This window comes from Clarias gariepinus, chromosome 4 (assembly GCF_024256425.1).
Source record: "Clarias gariepinus isolate MV-2021 ecotype Netherlands chromosome 4, CGAR_prim_01v2, whole genome shotgun sequence".
Classification (NCBI taxonomy): domain Eukaryota; kingdom Metazoa; phylum Chordata; class Actinopteri; order Siluriformes; family Clariidae; genus Clarias; species Clarias gariepinus.
The window spans coordinates 4,326,986-4,342,867 of NC_071103.1; the positions used below are offsets into that span (position 1 = coordinate 4,326,986).

Here is a 15,882-nt window from a genome sequence, read left to right on the forward strand (position 1 = left end):
AAAAGGTAATAAAGCTCTGTCTGGCAACACATACACGTGCTCTTACGGGTGGCCGGTTCGCATGAACACGAAGAACCCAGACTTCCCTTAATAAAGCAGATCACGAGTGAACGCCAGCACAGAGGCGGTGAGGGAGATCTGTGAGTATGAGTGACATGTGTTCGGGTTCTCTGCTGCTGCTGCTGCTGCTGCTCGGCCTGAGCCATGGAGACGTCGGGGATTTCTCTCCGTGTCTGAGCTTCTTTTACCGGGCTCGGCCACCCACAGGCATCGCGGGAACTCCGATCTGCCAGCGCTATGAGAACCGCTACCACTTCGCCACGCTGTACAGCCGGGAGCGCCGCGCGCCCTGGTTCTCCGGGTACGTGTTCTCCCCGCCGCTGGGGAAGCGGCCCCGGGCGGACTGGAAGTACGAGCCGCAGGTGAGGACGCGAGTGCGCGAGCACAGAGCTCAGGAACCGCGTCACACTCTCATTTACATACAGGCTGCGATCCGAATCCGGATTATTTGCATATCCAACGGTTTCTGTGCACGAGGAAGATTTTAAAAAGTTTTATTTAAATAAAAAAATATATAATTATTTAAAAGGTTGTTTAAAATACACTGTTTCAGAACAATAATACACAACAAGTTTATTATTATTATCATTATTATTATTATACCACAACAATTACTATAAAATAACTTTTTTCTATCATTAAAGAATGACGTCATTCAATCATTTTACAGTTTATCGCTACATGTTACTTTATATTGTCACTTTTTTCTTTTTAAATAACATCTACAAATGTTAGCTGGTCATGTTACTGAGAAAGCAGAAAGTCCCTGTCCAGGGTGTCAATACAAAGTTATTACATGTAGCGATGAACTGATAAAAATATATTTTTTATTAAAAATAGTATGATGTACATTTTATTTATATAATATTAATAATATTAGCATTATTATATTATCATATATTAATATATAATCTATGGCAATACATTTAGAACTGTATTAAAATATTTATACAAGTTTTTCTTTTCCTGTACTGTATATAAAAAAAAAATTCTGTATATATAATGGTAAGAACTGTCGCCTTCACCTCCATGGTCTGCGTTTGATTCCCAAGGTTTGACTCCGGTTTCCTCCCACAGTCCAAAGACATGCAGATTAGGCTGATTGGCGTTCCTAAAATTACCTGTAGTGCGTGAATGCGCATGTGAATGTTGACGACGGTCGTAAAAATGTTGATGATCACAATGGTAATCACCACTGGCCTCCACAGTCTCCAGCTGGACTACAGAAGTTCCTGTAAGAATTATATAGGAATATTCGACTTGTACGAACCAAAATTTGCCTGGTTTTCGACATATGAGCGATCAAGCCAGTCATGCGCACTTTCGATTTCGCTGTGTAGTGTAATGCACAAAATATGACTATTTACAGTACAACTATATAGGGTAAAGGAGGGCAGATTTTGGAGTCATGCACTGAGGCTGTAGATAGAATTTTAACCTACAATAACCTACAATACCAGTTACAAAATGACCTTGCTGTGTCATATGCTCTGGAGATATTCAAGAAAAAAAAACTTTGTGCCAACCTATCCCAGTATGGGGCAAGTTGGCACAAGTAAAAAAAATGTAGTTTAAACAATAAGGTGAAACTGGAACTACTTTTATTTCACACATCTACTATGCAAAATAGACAACACCGTCAGAAGTTGTCTCACCATTATTTACATCCATAACTAGAATGTAACGTGCTACGGTGCGACACTGAAGGCCATTTTCTGCCCCTTTGGGTATGAAGCTCAATCAGGTTTACGGATGTAATTGCAAACCATCTAAACAAAGATGGTATTACCATCTGATTTGTGGATTGTGCAGTGTAATTGTGTTAAATGTTAATAATAATACTTATACTGGGCATGTTTATTACGCATAGAGTTCTACATTTGAGTTGAATGTATGATAATATGTCATGAAACACTGCATTTCTATGATCTGATATTACACATAACACCCTTCAACTCAATATATTTCCTTCCCTTGAACTACATGAGGCTGTAAATTGTAAGCACAAACCTTTTTCCCTTGCTGAACTGAAATAACTTTAGGGCTCACGCATTCGGCACTCTGCAGCAGAAATTCTGCAGAGATGCAAAATAGCTGCCTTCCTGGAATCAACAAGTCATGTACAGAAAAAAATGATGACTTCAGACACAACAACTTCTCCCCATATTCTTCAAATTCAAATTCAAATTTTATTTTTCACATACACGGTCATACACAGAACGATATGTAGTGAAATGCTTATACGACCGCCAGTGACCTTAAAAAGAGAATTAAAGTTTATAATAAGAAATAAATATGAATAAAAGAAATACGATAGAAAAATTAAATTGAACTAGGATAAAAATAGGAATTAAAAAAATTTTTTTGGAAGAAAAATGGTGTGCAAATATGCATTAAAAAAGTGTCCTATTAAGGTGCCATTATTAAAGTGTCTTTGTGCAATGGTCCAGAATGTAAACGTAAACATGTGATGTAGGTGTGAAGGTAGATGTGCGTGGATTTGTCCATAGTGCCCATGGATGTTCTCACAACAAGAGGTCTGCCAACCTGCCGCCCCTCCATCCCCCCACCCCCCTTTCCCCTACAGAATATTTTGGTATGTACGTATGGGAATGAATGTAAAGTCCCATGTCCCGTGTGAGTCTGTGGGAGTGTATCAGCCTCACTGTCTTTATGAGTCAATCCGGGAACATGATGATAGAAAAAAAAAAAAAATTAACGCTGTCCTGTGATACTGTCCCAATAGAGAGTAGTCCATTTTTGATGTGTCCCCAAAGACATAAGGATTAACAGTTTTCTGTTTAAATATGGTCAACTTTCCCTCTTGATTTGGAGAGAAATTCTTGTTAGAGTAAAATCGCGGAACAAATTAATTGTCGTATGGGAACAGATTATAAAGTATACAATGCCAGCTCGGCAGCTTTATAAAAACCCATTATGTGGCATGAGGATATATATTATCAAGGAGGCATCAAGACCTCATAAGAGAGGCAAAAAATGTCAGCACAAACACCATACTACAAGATAAAAAGAAAATGCCAATGTCAACTATTGGGATAACTGATAACTGGTTCTTGGGAGCTTTGGTGGTAAGTCACTGGTGGTTGGGAACACTGGCTCACATAGGCCACAACTCATTCAGCCATTACAAGTTGATGGTGGATCAAGCAAGCCTTCTCTCTCAAATCCTGTCACCAGCAGCAGAAATCCATCCTCGAATCTATAGATAATCAGGTGTAAAATATTATATAAAGGCAGAAAATCTGGTGTGTTTACTTATGCAGATTATTCTTGTATGGCAGATTAAAGTGGTTTCGATGAGACCAAGCATGCTCAAAATGAATGCTGAATACACAAGTGGAAGCACAGCTAAGAGTCAAGAGGAACTTGATTGTGGTTTACCACACAGAGAAAATAACAGCCTTAACATGATCTCTCACCCACTTAAACCTCTTAGCACCTCCTGCACAAGTTTGCTTGGTGGTGAATAATGACTCACTTCATGCACGCAAGCTTGCAACGAGCGCAAAAGTATCTGTTGTGGTCAAGATCACCTGCTGCCAGAATTTCTGTTTTCGTGCTTTTTTTCACTTTCGGTTATTTCTTTCTTTCTTTCGGACATGAATGTCGATTTGATCGCATCTTCAGCCGGCGCCAGTTACATGGCCGTGTCATACACGAGTCAGCAGAAACTGCGCAACACTTCAAGAAACCTTTAAAAACAAAACGAGCATAACAGACTGTAGCTAAGGAACAACACGGTAACCTCAACTCTGTCTAATCTAGTATTAGTTCCCAGAAACCTAAAGGATGGGATTAAAACTATCTCTGTCCAGTTACAGTTAATTCTGGTGATTAATTTTGATGATTAAAATTGATATTGTACATCCTAGAAACAGGCAAATACATACATGCCATTATAATCCTCCTAAACACCTGAACGTGTGTCTCCATCTCTTCCAGCTCGCCAACACCAAGGCTGACGGCAACATGATCCCGTTCCCAGTTCCACCTGCAACAGTAGACCAGAATGTCGTTGAGAGCCAGGCCGTCCAGAAGGACTACATCAACTCCTCTTACACACGTGGGCACTTGAACCCCAGCCAGCACCACAACGACACGGTCGTGCGCCATGCCACCTTCACCCTGACTAACATTGTGCCACAGAAGCCTGGATCCAATGATGGTCCATGGGCCAAACTGGAGAATTACGTGAAGCAGATCCTCCAGAAATACTGCCTGGGCGAGGCGTACGTAGTGACTGGTGTGATTCCATATGAAAAAGACCGCTGGCTGAAGGATGAGGGCAGAGTAGCCATCCCTGAGTATATGTGGTCGGCGTATTGTTGCCAGAACTACACCAGGGATCTTCCAAAGGACCTGAGCTACAGCTTCCCAACGTTTGGAGCCATTGGCAGGAATGATCCGAACAGCACTCAGGAGATTGTGCCAGTGAACCCGCAACGAAAGCCCAAAGAGCGTGGATATGATGTTGCCCGCATGCCACTACCGATCTTAGAAGGGCATTTGAAGGAAAGATATGGGATGCCTATCAGTGTTTTCCATCAGCAGTGCTCCAGCGCATAACCTTCAGTCAAAATCAAAGTCCATGTGCAGACCTTTAACCCTTACGATTGCCATTTATTGCTAAAATCGAATACATTAGTACGTACGTCTTTTATTTTAATATGTTGTATTTTAATGTAGAATATCTTTAAAAAAAATAATAAATCTAGTATTATAAAAAATAATAATAATAGCCTAGTTTTAGATTCTACCAATAGATGTCAGCATTTGGTAAGAAATAAAAAATCTAGGCCAAAAAAAAGTCCTAAGATTGTGTTAAGTTGTGACACTGTGATTTATTATTCTTTTTCTTTAATTGTCTTTTTATTTTATGTTTATCTTGTGCCACGAAATGCACCATTATACCTCAATACTGTGCAACTGGTAAAAAATATTTTAACACTGAAGACGAAGCTGTCCTTAATGCACAGACGTCTTAATAAGACACATTTTTTTGTTCTTTTTACTTTAATTTCAACAACTGTACATTATACCTCATTGGTAACGCTTTAATACCTCGGATTAATGTCTTATCTTTTTTTGTAAAAACAATCCTTTTTGTATTGTTTTATATGTACGGGGGGTGTTTAAGTCAAACCGGAACTTTGATGACATTACCAGTAAGTGCCATATCCCCATACAGTCCTGACTTTGCTTCATGCCAGCCGTGTTAGACGATCGTGGCTCCGGCATACTGAAAAAAGCTTAACGTTATCCAAGCATGAGTGAAACACTGGGATAAGTGCATTAGTGTAGCAGAAGAAAAAAAAAAAAAAGAGTTTTTTATGTTCAGAACTGTGTCCCGGGTTGACTCGAACACCTCTCATATATACTGCACTGTATAGGAATGCTAGGACTGTAATCAAATTAACAATAATTAAATCCCTTGGATCTGAGAATAAAATGAATCGAGGCTTCCGTGTGAAAATTGATCCATGTGCAATTCTGCAAATATTGAAAAAAAAAATTTAATGTACAGAAAGATTTGCCCTCTGTTGCCATGGAGGTGAACCAGTCATTAATGCAGGTTTTTACAACAGGATGCCAAAAGTCCTTAATAGAATTTAGCAAAAAAATGTAGAGTTTTTATAGACAATTACCTTGCACGTTCTCATATGAGCTGTTGTTTAAAAAGTCATGAAGTTTCCCTTGTTGAAGTGGAGAATGTGCTTATACCAAGGGTCGGGACCTCGATGTAACTAAGGGCCATGTTGCCATCTTCAGTCATGACGATGTCATTTGCAGTGGAGAGGCCTGCAGGCCATGCAGCTTCGACGCTCGAGACACTGAGAGACAGAGAGATAGAGCAAGAGACGGATAAAAGGTGACAGCGAATAATGTGGGAGGATGTAGAAAAGGGGGGAGGGGGTGAATGGGGTCATGATGTTAGGGATTCGTCTTTCGGAAGATACATAAAGAGATACACGCCTTTCTCTTGCAGGGCTGTCCACGAGATTTTGGAGTGTTTCTGTGGGAATTCGTGCCCGTTCATTCTGTAGAGCATTTATAAGGTGTTTTTATTTATAAGGCACTGATGTTGGATGAGAAGGTCTGGCTCACAATCTTAGTTCCAGTTCATCCCAACGGTGCTCGATGGGGTTGTGGTCAGGGGTCTGTGTTAGGGCCAGTCAAGTTCTTCCACACTGAACTCATCTAACCATGTCTTTATAGCCCTTGCTTTGTGCACTGGGGCTCAGTCAGGTTGGAATAGAAAAGGGTCTTCCTCAAACTGTTGCCACAAAGTTGGAAGCATAGCATTGTCCAAGTTGTCTTAGTATACTGAAGCATTAATATTGCCCTAGGGATAAGGGGCCTGATTGATTGAAACACCTGAATTCAATAATTAACAGGTTTGACCGAATACATGTCGTGTGTTTGGATGAGGGTAAATCAGTGGCCATATAGATCCGTTACGTGCTATCCCTGCTAATAAATCTAACGTCTTAAGTTTCCACTTTCTACATTTAATGTCAAATATTTCAAAAAATAAAAAAGAGATACTTTAACTCAGGTATTCCTAACTGACTTTTCTGTGACTTTTGTTGCACCTTGACTGTCGTTCCACCTTCTCCAATGTGCAGTCGCAGCCTATTGAGCACAGTATGGTGTGTGAATGTGTGTGTGTGTGTGTGTGAGTGTGCATGTGTGAGATAGAGAGAGAGAGAGAGAGATCTGGAGCGTGTTTGTTATCTGTGTGATACTTTCTGGGTGTCAGCACTGTGCTGTGATGCTAAGAAGAGCAGACAGCTGCTTAATCCTAGGTTACCAGCGATGCTCTGCTGTTCTTCCACACACACACATACACACTCCTGAAAAACATACTAATATATAACCCGTCGAATATGACTTTCACTGTCACCCACACAAGCAAACCTTCTTATTACTTGAATATCTCCAAGCAGAATTAGATATGTCTTATGCTGTATACAGTAACTGTGTAATTGGATTCTATGCACTTGATTATAATAATAAAAATGACACACAAAAAAAAAAACTCCCATACTGTCCTCTCCCTGGCTTTACCGCAAGTCTAATCCTAACATTGTGTCTCCATTCAAGTCGCAATTAACCCTTACAGATTTTTCTTCTCAAACGTACAAAGATGATCTTCACTCTGTCTGACCGGGTTAAAAATTGTTGTTCTCCTCTGGTGGACAGAAGAGAGGCCCCAGGGAGCAAACGGAGGATGGCAGGAAACCTTTCGGACCAAGGGCAAGGAGGTTTGAGTCAGAAGCAGTGATGAATTCCTGCATCTTGTAGCTACAGCAGATAAAATATTGAATTAATTAGACAGGAAGTGGACGTATCCCAGTCATTCTGCGTAGCCGTGGAGACGGCAGGATTCGGCTCAGTCTACAGCGCTTTTATAAAAAGGTCGCATATTTTAGGATAAAGCATGTCGGCTATTCCGGAATTATCGATCTTCTATGGTTTTACTGTACAGGATATGGATTATAGCTTGTTAAAAAAAATACGCTTGCAAAGATTTTAGGAAAGTGTTTAAAAGATTGAATTATGTTAATTACTGTAGTAGTATTTTATTTTAACTGTTTCTATAAATATATATGTTTCTACAGTATATGAGCTTGAATTCAATGCATGTTGATGCATACAGTCTGAAATGTGTAACGATCCTTAAAGTAGAGAGAGTGTGTGAATGCATGTGTGTGTATGTCAGATGCTAAGCTTTTCTACCTACTTTCCACTCAATCCACTGGTATTGACAACGATTGTCTTCCAAATAAACCCTCATTAAAAAAAAAGTGCACTTAAAGAAAACAGATTTATTTATTTTTTTGTTGCATAGATGCTTCTGCTTCTCTCTTTATTCCTCTGTTCCGGGCTTGCTTGCTCACTGTCCTAGCCCCCTCCTTCGTTTCTCCTCCCCTTCTTTCTCCTGCCCTCACTGACTCAGGAGAAAGAGTATAAAAACATCGTTATCTTTTTCGTCCATCCCTTCGATCTGCTTCTCTCGGGTTCACAATACACACCAGGGCTCTTCTCAGCTCACCTGCTAGACTGGTGTATTTGTCAGTCTCTCTGTCTCTCTCAGGAGGACTCCTCCTCATACACACACTTTTAAGGGACTTTGGTGTCTCTCTGGCACCGTAGAACTCCTACCCGTTTCTTTGCCCTTCACTGGTCATCATTCCTGCGTACGGGGAAAACTTGGCACTGGCGGCCCGGAAGATTCTCCTGGGCGCCACCGCCATAATGCTTCTCATCATTTTGGTCGTACTCATTCCGGTCTTGGTGAGCTCGGTGGGCGGAAACGAGGACGGAAGCCACTACGAGATGTTGGGCACCTGCCGCATGGTCTGCGATCCGTACTCGGACAAGGGCACGGGCACCGTCGCAACGGGAATCAGCTCAGTGCCAGGCAACGATGGAGCCGCGACGCGCATCCAAGCCGAGGCGGAGCCACTAAGTGACCACAGTGTGAGCCCGCCACTTCCAACGTACATCCACGGCAGGCCGGGGAAACCTGGAAAACCTGGCCCACCCGGACCACCAGGAGAGCCCGGTCCTCCAGGTCCGATCGGTCCACCGGGAGAAAAAAGCATGATGGCAGGTGCTGGCATTGGGAGCTTTAATACAGGTCCACGTGTGGCATTCTATGCTGGTCTACGAAACCCACAGGAGGGCTACGAGGTCTTGAGGTTTGATGATGTAGTCACCAACATTGGCAACAATTACGATGGCGCATCAGGGAAGTTTGTGTGCAAGGTGCCCGGGACATACTTCTTTACCTACAACGTGCTAATGAGAGGCGGTGACGGGACCAGCATGTGGGCAGATCTTGTCAAAAACGGGCAGGTAAGAAGGTTTCTCTCGATTTACTGTGACTACTGAACTGAAATACACAAAATATACTGTTATATACCACAATACACTCACGCTTACATTCCGAAACAATTCTAGTGAAGTAAAACTAAAGCAAAACTGCTGGATTCAGAAGTCGCATTTAGATATTGTATGATGCGTCTGGGAAATTTCTAGTCATTCTCCACAGACAGGCTCAGATACATCAAACACGTCAAGCCATCTCACCTTCAGTCATGTCCGGCTACTGACAGAGCCATCAGCAATCAGGGAACAGGGAATGTGTTAGCCAATGAGAGTGAAAGAGCTTGCAAAATAACAGATGAAAATCTGTTTCTTGGAAATCTAGCAAATTCTTTATAAATTTATAATTATTCATAACTCAATAAACAAAATTAACAAGGCTCGGACTTCGGCATTTTGAAGAGACCTACAGACAAATGCCTATTATGCATAATTTAAATAGAAAGCTTGAATTTCTTGCTTCTGTGCTTCTGTAATATCAGCAGTCCAAAAGTACTGCAGCATCAATCCACCAAAAAAAAAAAAATCTGTAGAGAAATTCCACAGAATTAACACTAATTATGTTACACATAGAAAATCTATGTTACATAAATACATTTTTAAGAAATAAAAATGATGTCAGTAAACATTTATTCAAAGTAAACATCCGAGCATGATCTAAAGTGAAAGAAATGTTTCTTTAATCGTGTGTGTGTGTGTGTGTGTGTGTGTGTGTGTGTGTGTGTGTGTGTGTCTCAGTGGCCTCCTTTACTGTGTCATACTGAATCAGTAGCTTTCTCAATCACATGTGGCCAGTCATAAGACACACATAGATGCAACCAGTGAAGCTGCAAATTTCGGACACACACAAACATCTATAAATACACGAGAACTACATGCGCGCACACACACAAACACACACACGCATAAAGAAGCACAGAAAGACAAACGTCTGAGTCTACTCTCAAGGACTGGAAACTTTTTCATTTATTCAATATGAAAGAAAACAAAATAAAAAGATCAAAAACATTTGTTTGTCTTAACTGAAATCAATAGCAGCAAATTAATCAAGGTAATAGAAAAAAAAATCAAAAATATTATCACTGTAAATTAGTTAACATAACATAACATATTTTCATACCTTAGCAAATCATAGATCACATCTGTGCACTGTCCATTAACCTTCATGACCTTCATTCATGACCTTGCTCTAGAACCTTATACATATTTTATATCAGTCATTGGCAAAGGTAAAACCTTTTAACTCAATTTCATTCGAAGATGATCATAATGAGTCATTGTTTTTATGTCTGAGTCTGACTTGGCCTGGGGCAAGGACTGGATTTCGGCTTGAACTAGGGACTTCTAATGGATTAGGGACTAGATACTAGACAAGAACTCGAGGTGGGTCCTGAGACAAGAACTTGCCTTGGATTTGTGCCTGAAACATAGACTAGCCCTGAGACTGAGACAGAAACTTAGATAGGACATGGAAAATAAAGACCTTCCAAAAGTCTTTGATTAATGATACTTCTTGTGGGAAACCTAATGAACCAGTGTAAGGATAAATTCATTGATGGAAACTTTAAAGCACTGTACAATGTAAATGTAAATACATTACACAGTGACAAACAATGAAGGGTCTGAGGAAGGATCTGGGACTGGATCTAGTCATGAAACTGAGACTGAGCCAGAATTTGGGTTTAAAACAGGGGCTTGGACTAGATCTGAGCCAAAGATTAGAAGAAATCAAGGGCAGGGTCCTGAAGGTTGACGTGACTGGAAAGACCATGAGGAACACACTTTCCCAACCTCTAGCTTCAGCTTTAGAATGTGAGCATCTGTCTGACTCCACTGGTTTGGAGTTGGGCCCCTAATTTTACCATTTTCATCCATACAGTATATTGACTGGGACTGGGATAGGGCTATTAATCCTTCCACATGTCCCATCTCAATGGCCATTTCTGGGATAACTTTAAAAAAAATCTAGGAACTGGAATAACGGGTAATGAATGGGACAGCTTTAATTGAGCCAGAGACAAGGAAGGAGAAATGTTGGAGACATACAGCCTCCAGCCTCCATGTATTATCCTTGTGCTTTAAATGACCCTTAATAGCAGCTGCTTAAACTCCAGTCCTGGAGCAAGCACCTGTCCCTAAAGCTACAGGAATCTAAAATAAATGAACCCAGAGGTAGTAGGAACGTGCGTGTAAAGTGATCCAAAGCCCTTAAAACTACTGATAGAGCAATAAATGTGATTGATTCTTTTTTTTTATTAATTCGTCCTTGAGACCGCCCTCATCCATCTCAGTACACACATGCACGTCCCCATGCACACATAAACAGTCAGTGACTCTTCTGAGTGACTCAACAGGGTTACTCATGCTTAGCTTGACAGTTTCCTTGTCTTTTTAGGTCCATCATCCTGACAAATGACACATCCCACAGACAGTATACTTACTTTATACTACCACATTCTGTTGTCTGTCTGTCTCTCATGCTTCCTCTTTTTAGGTGAGGGCAAGTGCTATAGCCCAGGACCAGGACCAGAGCTACGATTACGCCTCAAACACAGTGATCCTGCACCTGGACCCTGGAGACGAGATCTTCATCAAGCTGGATGGTGGCAAAGCACACGGTGGAAACAGCAACAAATACAGCACCTTCGCGGGCTTCATGCTTTACCCTGATTAGTGAAGTTGAGGCTGAAGGTCTGTGATTCTTAAAAAGGGAAGTTTGGTGATTTGAAAGAAAACGGGGCAACTTCGCGCTTATCTTCAGATTATTAAGTAAAGATTAGGGCTAAGTCCATTTGGGTTGACCAAAATGCTTATTAAGGAGCAATTTTTATTATTATTATTATTATTATTATTATTTATTCCAAAGTTTTCAATGTATTAATCAATACATAGTGTGATTTGCATAAGTATTTACCCCCATCCCCCTTTACTTTCCCACGTTTTGTATTGTTGCTTGTCCTGGGTCACCTGCCCAGTTTCGATGAGCCGGTGTCCACTGTAGCTTGAGGTGCTTTTCTGCTCATCACAGAGTGGTTATTTGAGTTACTACAGCCGTTCTGTCAACTCAAATCATTCCTCATTGCTCTCACTCAATAAAATGTCTGACTCCTGACAGCTAACTACTGTAGAATGGAGGTTTGCTGTGGCATGTCTGCTTCAGGATTTAATATGTTGTGCATGTTGAGATGCGTTTGTGATGCCCACCAAAACATTTGCGCAAAACATAATAATGTACAAGTTGAAAAAATGGGTAACTCAAATAACTAGTCTGTAGAATGGTGGTGATCACAAATGCATCTCAAAAAGCACAACATGTTTTGCTGTTATGACATTAAATTGACAAATTAGTTCCATTTCTTTTCCACGTTCCACAAACGTCCTTCAAGGGTGAATACTTATGCAACACATTGTAAATATTTTGGTTCTACTTCTAATGCGTAAAAAAAGGATTATGTTGTAACTACATGAACTCATGTGAGACAGGACCAAGATGCATTTAGTGATTTTCTCAAAATACTGTGTTTGTACAAGTCTCTTGTATCGTTCGAATTTGCCGTGATGTGTCATGTGTAATAATCGCTCATGTTATCCAAAACTTTATGATTCTGAATTCAACGTGGAATAAAACCAACCCGATCCTGGTGTTTAAACCTGAAACCATAGTGTGAAATTATATCTGTACTGAGTCTGTGAAAAGGTGAACCTACCTCTGAAGTGGTATAGTTATAGCAGAATTGTGGATTTAATCGTTATGGAGGACGATTTTCTCTAACAAACAGCTCCCGAGATGGAAAAGATTAATTTAAATTCCAATCAGGACTTCGCTCCGAGATAGAAACATGGTGACCTCAGACATCTCGTCGTATCATCAGCATTAATTACTACTGGATAATTACGTGCAGAAGGTGTAAGCGCTTCTCTTATTGAGAGAAAGCTTTTCATCAGATAAGGGGGAAGAAAAATGTCTCAATATACAGCTGTCCCTGATTGGGTTTTAAGAGCCTCAGATGTCCATTATATGTATCTGATTTTTGTCTAATGTGACTTTACATTTGCTAATAAATGAAGATTTTGTAGCAAGACGTGACTGAAAACGAGATGCTGTGTGGTATGGCTTTCCAAAAGAAGATGCATTAGATTAGAATGCTGTGTGACAGAGAGCGAGCGAGCGAGAGAGAGAGAGAGAGACCCAGCAGAGGGTTTGGCGCTTGATTGGACAGATAGATAACAACGATGAGATGTCCGTAAATTGCATGAAATTGAAAGAGATCAAACATGGGTCGGCAGAATACATTTTTTAAATTGGTTATATATAAATAAAAAGAAGGAGAGGATTTCATTAGCGTTGACTTAGATCCAAAAAGGGACCATCAAACATCAAACAAACACTCAAACATGACTCTAAAGCTTTTCACTTTTCATTTCATTTGCTTACTTCTAAAATTACTTAATAACACAGTCACGGTTTTTAAAATGGGGTTAGAGCTTAGTGTTCTGGTGTAAGAAAGAAAATTCAGTTTGTTTTTTCAAGCCTAGGTGAGGAAAGCAAGTGTCAGAACTCAAAGACAGAAAAAAAATAACACTTTGATTTATCTTAGTTTGGATCCGGGATCCAGGATCTTCTGAAATAGAAAACTCACACACATGAGCACACATATAATATCTTTAGTAACAAGTTGTCGATATGTCTCCTTTCAGACTCAAGAGCGTTTCTTTGAATTATCACGTATGCAGCATCAGTCAATCTATTTATTCAATCCAAAAGACCGACAACACAGGCATTAAAAACTCTTCTCAAAGATGCAGAAGGACTAACATACTATAAGCCCTTCAGGAATTTGATGTGTGAATTTTTGATCCCCATCAGCATGCATTTAAAATGACACCAAGCCCCTAACGATCACATTGACAGCTTTCGGGTCTTATTAAAAGTTTTTTCTGATTATGAGTGTCACATGAAAATCAAAGTCGCTACATTGCACTGCTCTGTTGTTGATTATTTTCCAATAGCAGCAAGTTCCCTCCAACAGCTAGCATACAACAGCTAGCAACCAAGGAGTGTGGGGACAATGTTAGGTAAAGCTAGTCAACTACAGTATACAGTACCACTTCCTTACAATGTAAGATACTCAGAACAGTGAGTTATCTATTAAATTATAGTTATAATATTATATTAGTTACATAAAGTTTTTCCAGAAACCTTTAAAAAAAAGTGCCTTTTTTTCTTTAAAACGAAAGAAAAAAACGAAACAACATTCATCCACGACCAAGGTGCTACATGCAACATCAATTTACAAAATAAATTAACAGAAACTAACTAATTAACTACAGTAAGAAGCTTAATTAGCTGGCTAGCTGAGGCAAAACAGATTGACATGACACCATAAATGAACACCATAATTTAACAAAAAACTAACTAGTTAACAGACCTAATTAGCCGGCTAGCTGGGACACTTACACTACCTTTTTCCAGATGGCAGGACGGTGAAGAGTGTGTGTGATGGGTGTGTCAGCCACAATGCTGGTGGCTTTTCGGATGCAGTGTGTGGTGTAGATTTCTTCAATAAAAGGGAAGAGGGACCCTGATGATCTTCTCGGCTGTCCTCACTATCCGCCGTAGCGTCTTGCGGTCCGATATGGCACCCAAACCAGATAGTGATGCAGCTGCTCAGGATGCTCTCGATTGGTCTCTCTATAGAAGGTGGTCAAGATTTGTGGTGGAAGCTGGGCCTTCTTCAGCCTTCCCAGGAAGAGAAGATGCTGTTGGGCTTTCTTGTGCAGAGAGCTGGTGTTGAGGGACCAGGTGAGATTCTTCTACAGGTGGATACCCAGGAATTTGGTGCTGTCAACGATCTCCACAGGGGAGCCCTTGATGCTCAGCGGAGAGTGGTCGCTCCATGTCCTCCTAAAGTCAACAACCATCTCCTTTGTCTTGTCGACATTCAGAGACAGGTTGTTGTCCTTACACCAGTCTGTTAACCTCCGCTGACTTGTCGTTCTTAATAATGAGACCCACCACGGTCGTGTCGCCAGCAAACCTAATGATGTGATTTGAACTGTGTGTCGCTACACAGTCATGAGTCAGCAGTGTGAACAATGGTCTTCCTCGCCAGCATGTCGTTCTGCGTGTCGAACGAAGCATAGAAGTTGTTCAGTGCATCTGTAAGGTAGCCGTTACTATCACAGACAGGTGATGTCGTCCTGTAGTGATGGCTTGTATGCCCTGCCACATGCGCCGTGAGTCACCGCTGTCCCTGAAGTGTTTGTGAATTCTCTGAATAATGGCCTGGGAAAGTTTGGCCCTCGCTGTTCTTAGGGCCACCTTGTCCCCCGCTCTAAAGGTGGAGTCACGGGTCTTCAGAAGTACACTGAAGAAGTGTTTCTGGTTGAAACCCAGTTTCTTAGCATAGAGATGTGGTCTGAGTAACTGAGGTGGGGGCGGGGCTCTGCCCGATATGCGCCGGGGATGTTTGTGTAAACAAGATCCAGTGTGTTTTCCTCTCCACATACTGATGGAATTTAGGGAGCACTGACTTGAGATTTGCATCGTTAAAATCTCCAGCGACAATCAAACAGTCTATCCAGGTGTGTGTTCTGCAATTCACTGATCTTACAGTTCACCGATAAGAACCACCCACACATAGGATTCGTGTCAGAAGTACAAATAAAAAAGTGAGCAGGAAAACTGAAAACACCAAGGATTGGTGCAAGGAATATGGGAAATGTTTGAATTAATTTTATTTGCTTTCTTCTAATCAACTCCTTCTGACCAATCAGAATTCAGAACTTATCAACAGTAGAAGAAACAGCCCTGGAACACCTACCCAAAACTGCTGGCCAATAAGGAAGCAGCCCTTTAACACCTGGCCAGTCATTATGCAGCTCTGCAAGGCTGCCCAATAGCAGCTG

The 15,882-nt window shown here is 40.9% G+C and overlaps 2 protein-coding genes across 2 annotated transcripts; both read left to right on the forward strand.

Annotated features, from left to right (window-relative positions):
* Window positions 1-97: 97 nt before the first annotated feature.
* LOC128520964 (endonuclease domain-containing 1 protein-like) lies at window positions 98-5,534 on the forward strand. Its single transcript, XM_053495434.1, has 2 exons — window positions 98-422; window positions 4,024-5,534. Exons 1-2 carry the CDS (start codon window positions 147-149, stop codon window positions 4,645-4,647), a joined length of 900 nt encoding a protein of 299 aa, XP_053351409.1. The 5' UTR covers window positions 98-146; the 3' UTR covers window positions 4,648-5,534.
* A 2,561-nt stretch (window positions 5,535-8,095) lies between these two features.
* Window positions 8,096-12,816, forward strand: LOC128520454 (C1q-related factor-like). Its single transcript, XM_053494699.1, has 2 exons — window positions 8,096-8,943; window positions 11,468-12,816. Exons 1-2 carry the CDS (start codon window positions 8,341-8,343, stop codon window positions 11,645-11,647), a joined length of 783 nt encoding a protein of 260 aa, XP_053350674.1. The 5' UTR covers window positions 8,096-8,340; the 3' UTR covers window positions 11,648-12,816.
* Window positions 12,817-15,882: the final 3,066 nt, after the last annotated feature.

Excerpts from the sequence above, each read along its gene's own strand:
- LOC128520964 (XM_053495434.1), top strand. The coding sequence starts at position 147 with ATGAGTGACATGTGTTCGGGTTCTCTGCTGCTGCTGCTGCTGCTGCTC. Across the intron at positions 423-4,023 it reads ACTGGAAGTACGAGCCGCAG|CTCGCCAACACCAAGGCTGA; the intron begins GTGAGGACGCGA and ends CATCTCTTCCAG.
- LOC128520454 (XM_053494699.1), top strand. The coding sequence starts at position 8,341 with ATGCTTCTCATCATTTTGGTCGTACTCATTCCGGTCTTGGTGAGCTCG. Across the intron at positions 8,944-11,467 it reads ATCTTGTCAAAAACGGGCAG|GTGAGGGCAAGTGCTATAGC; the intron begins GTAAGAAGGTTT and ends TCCTCTTTTTAG.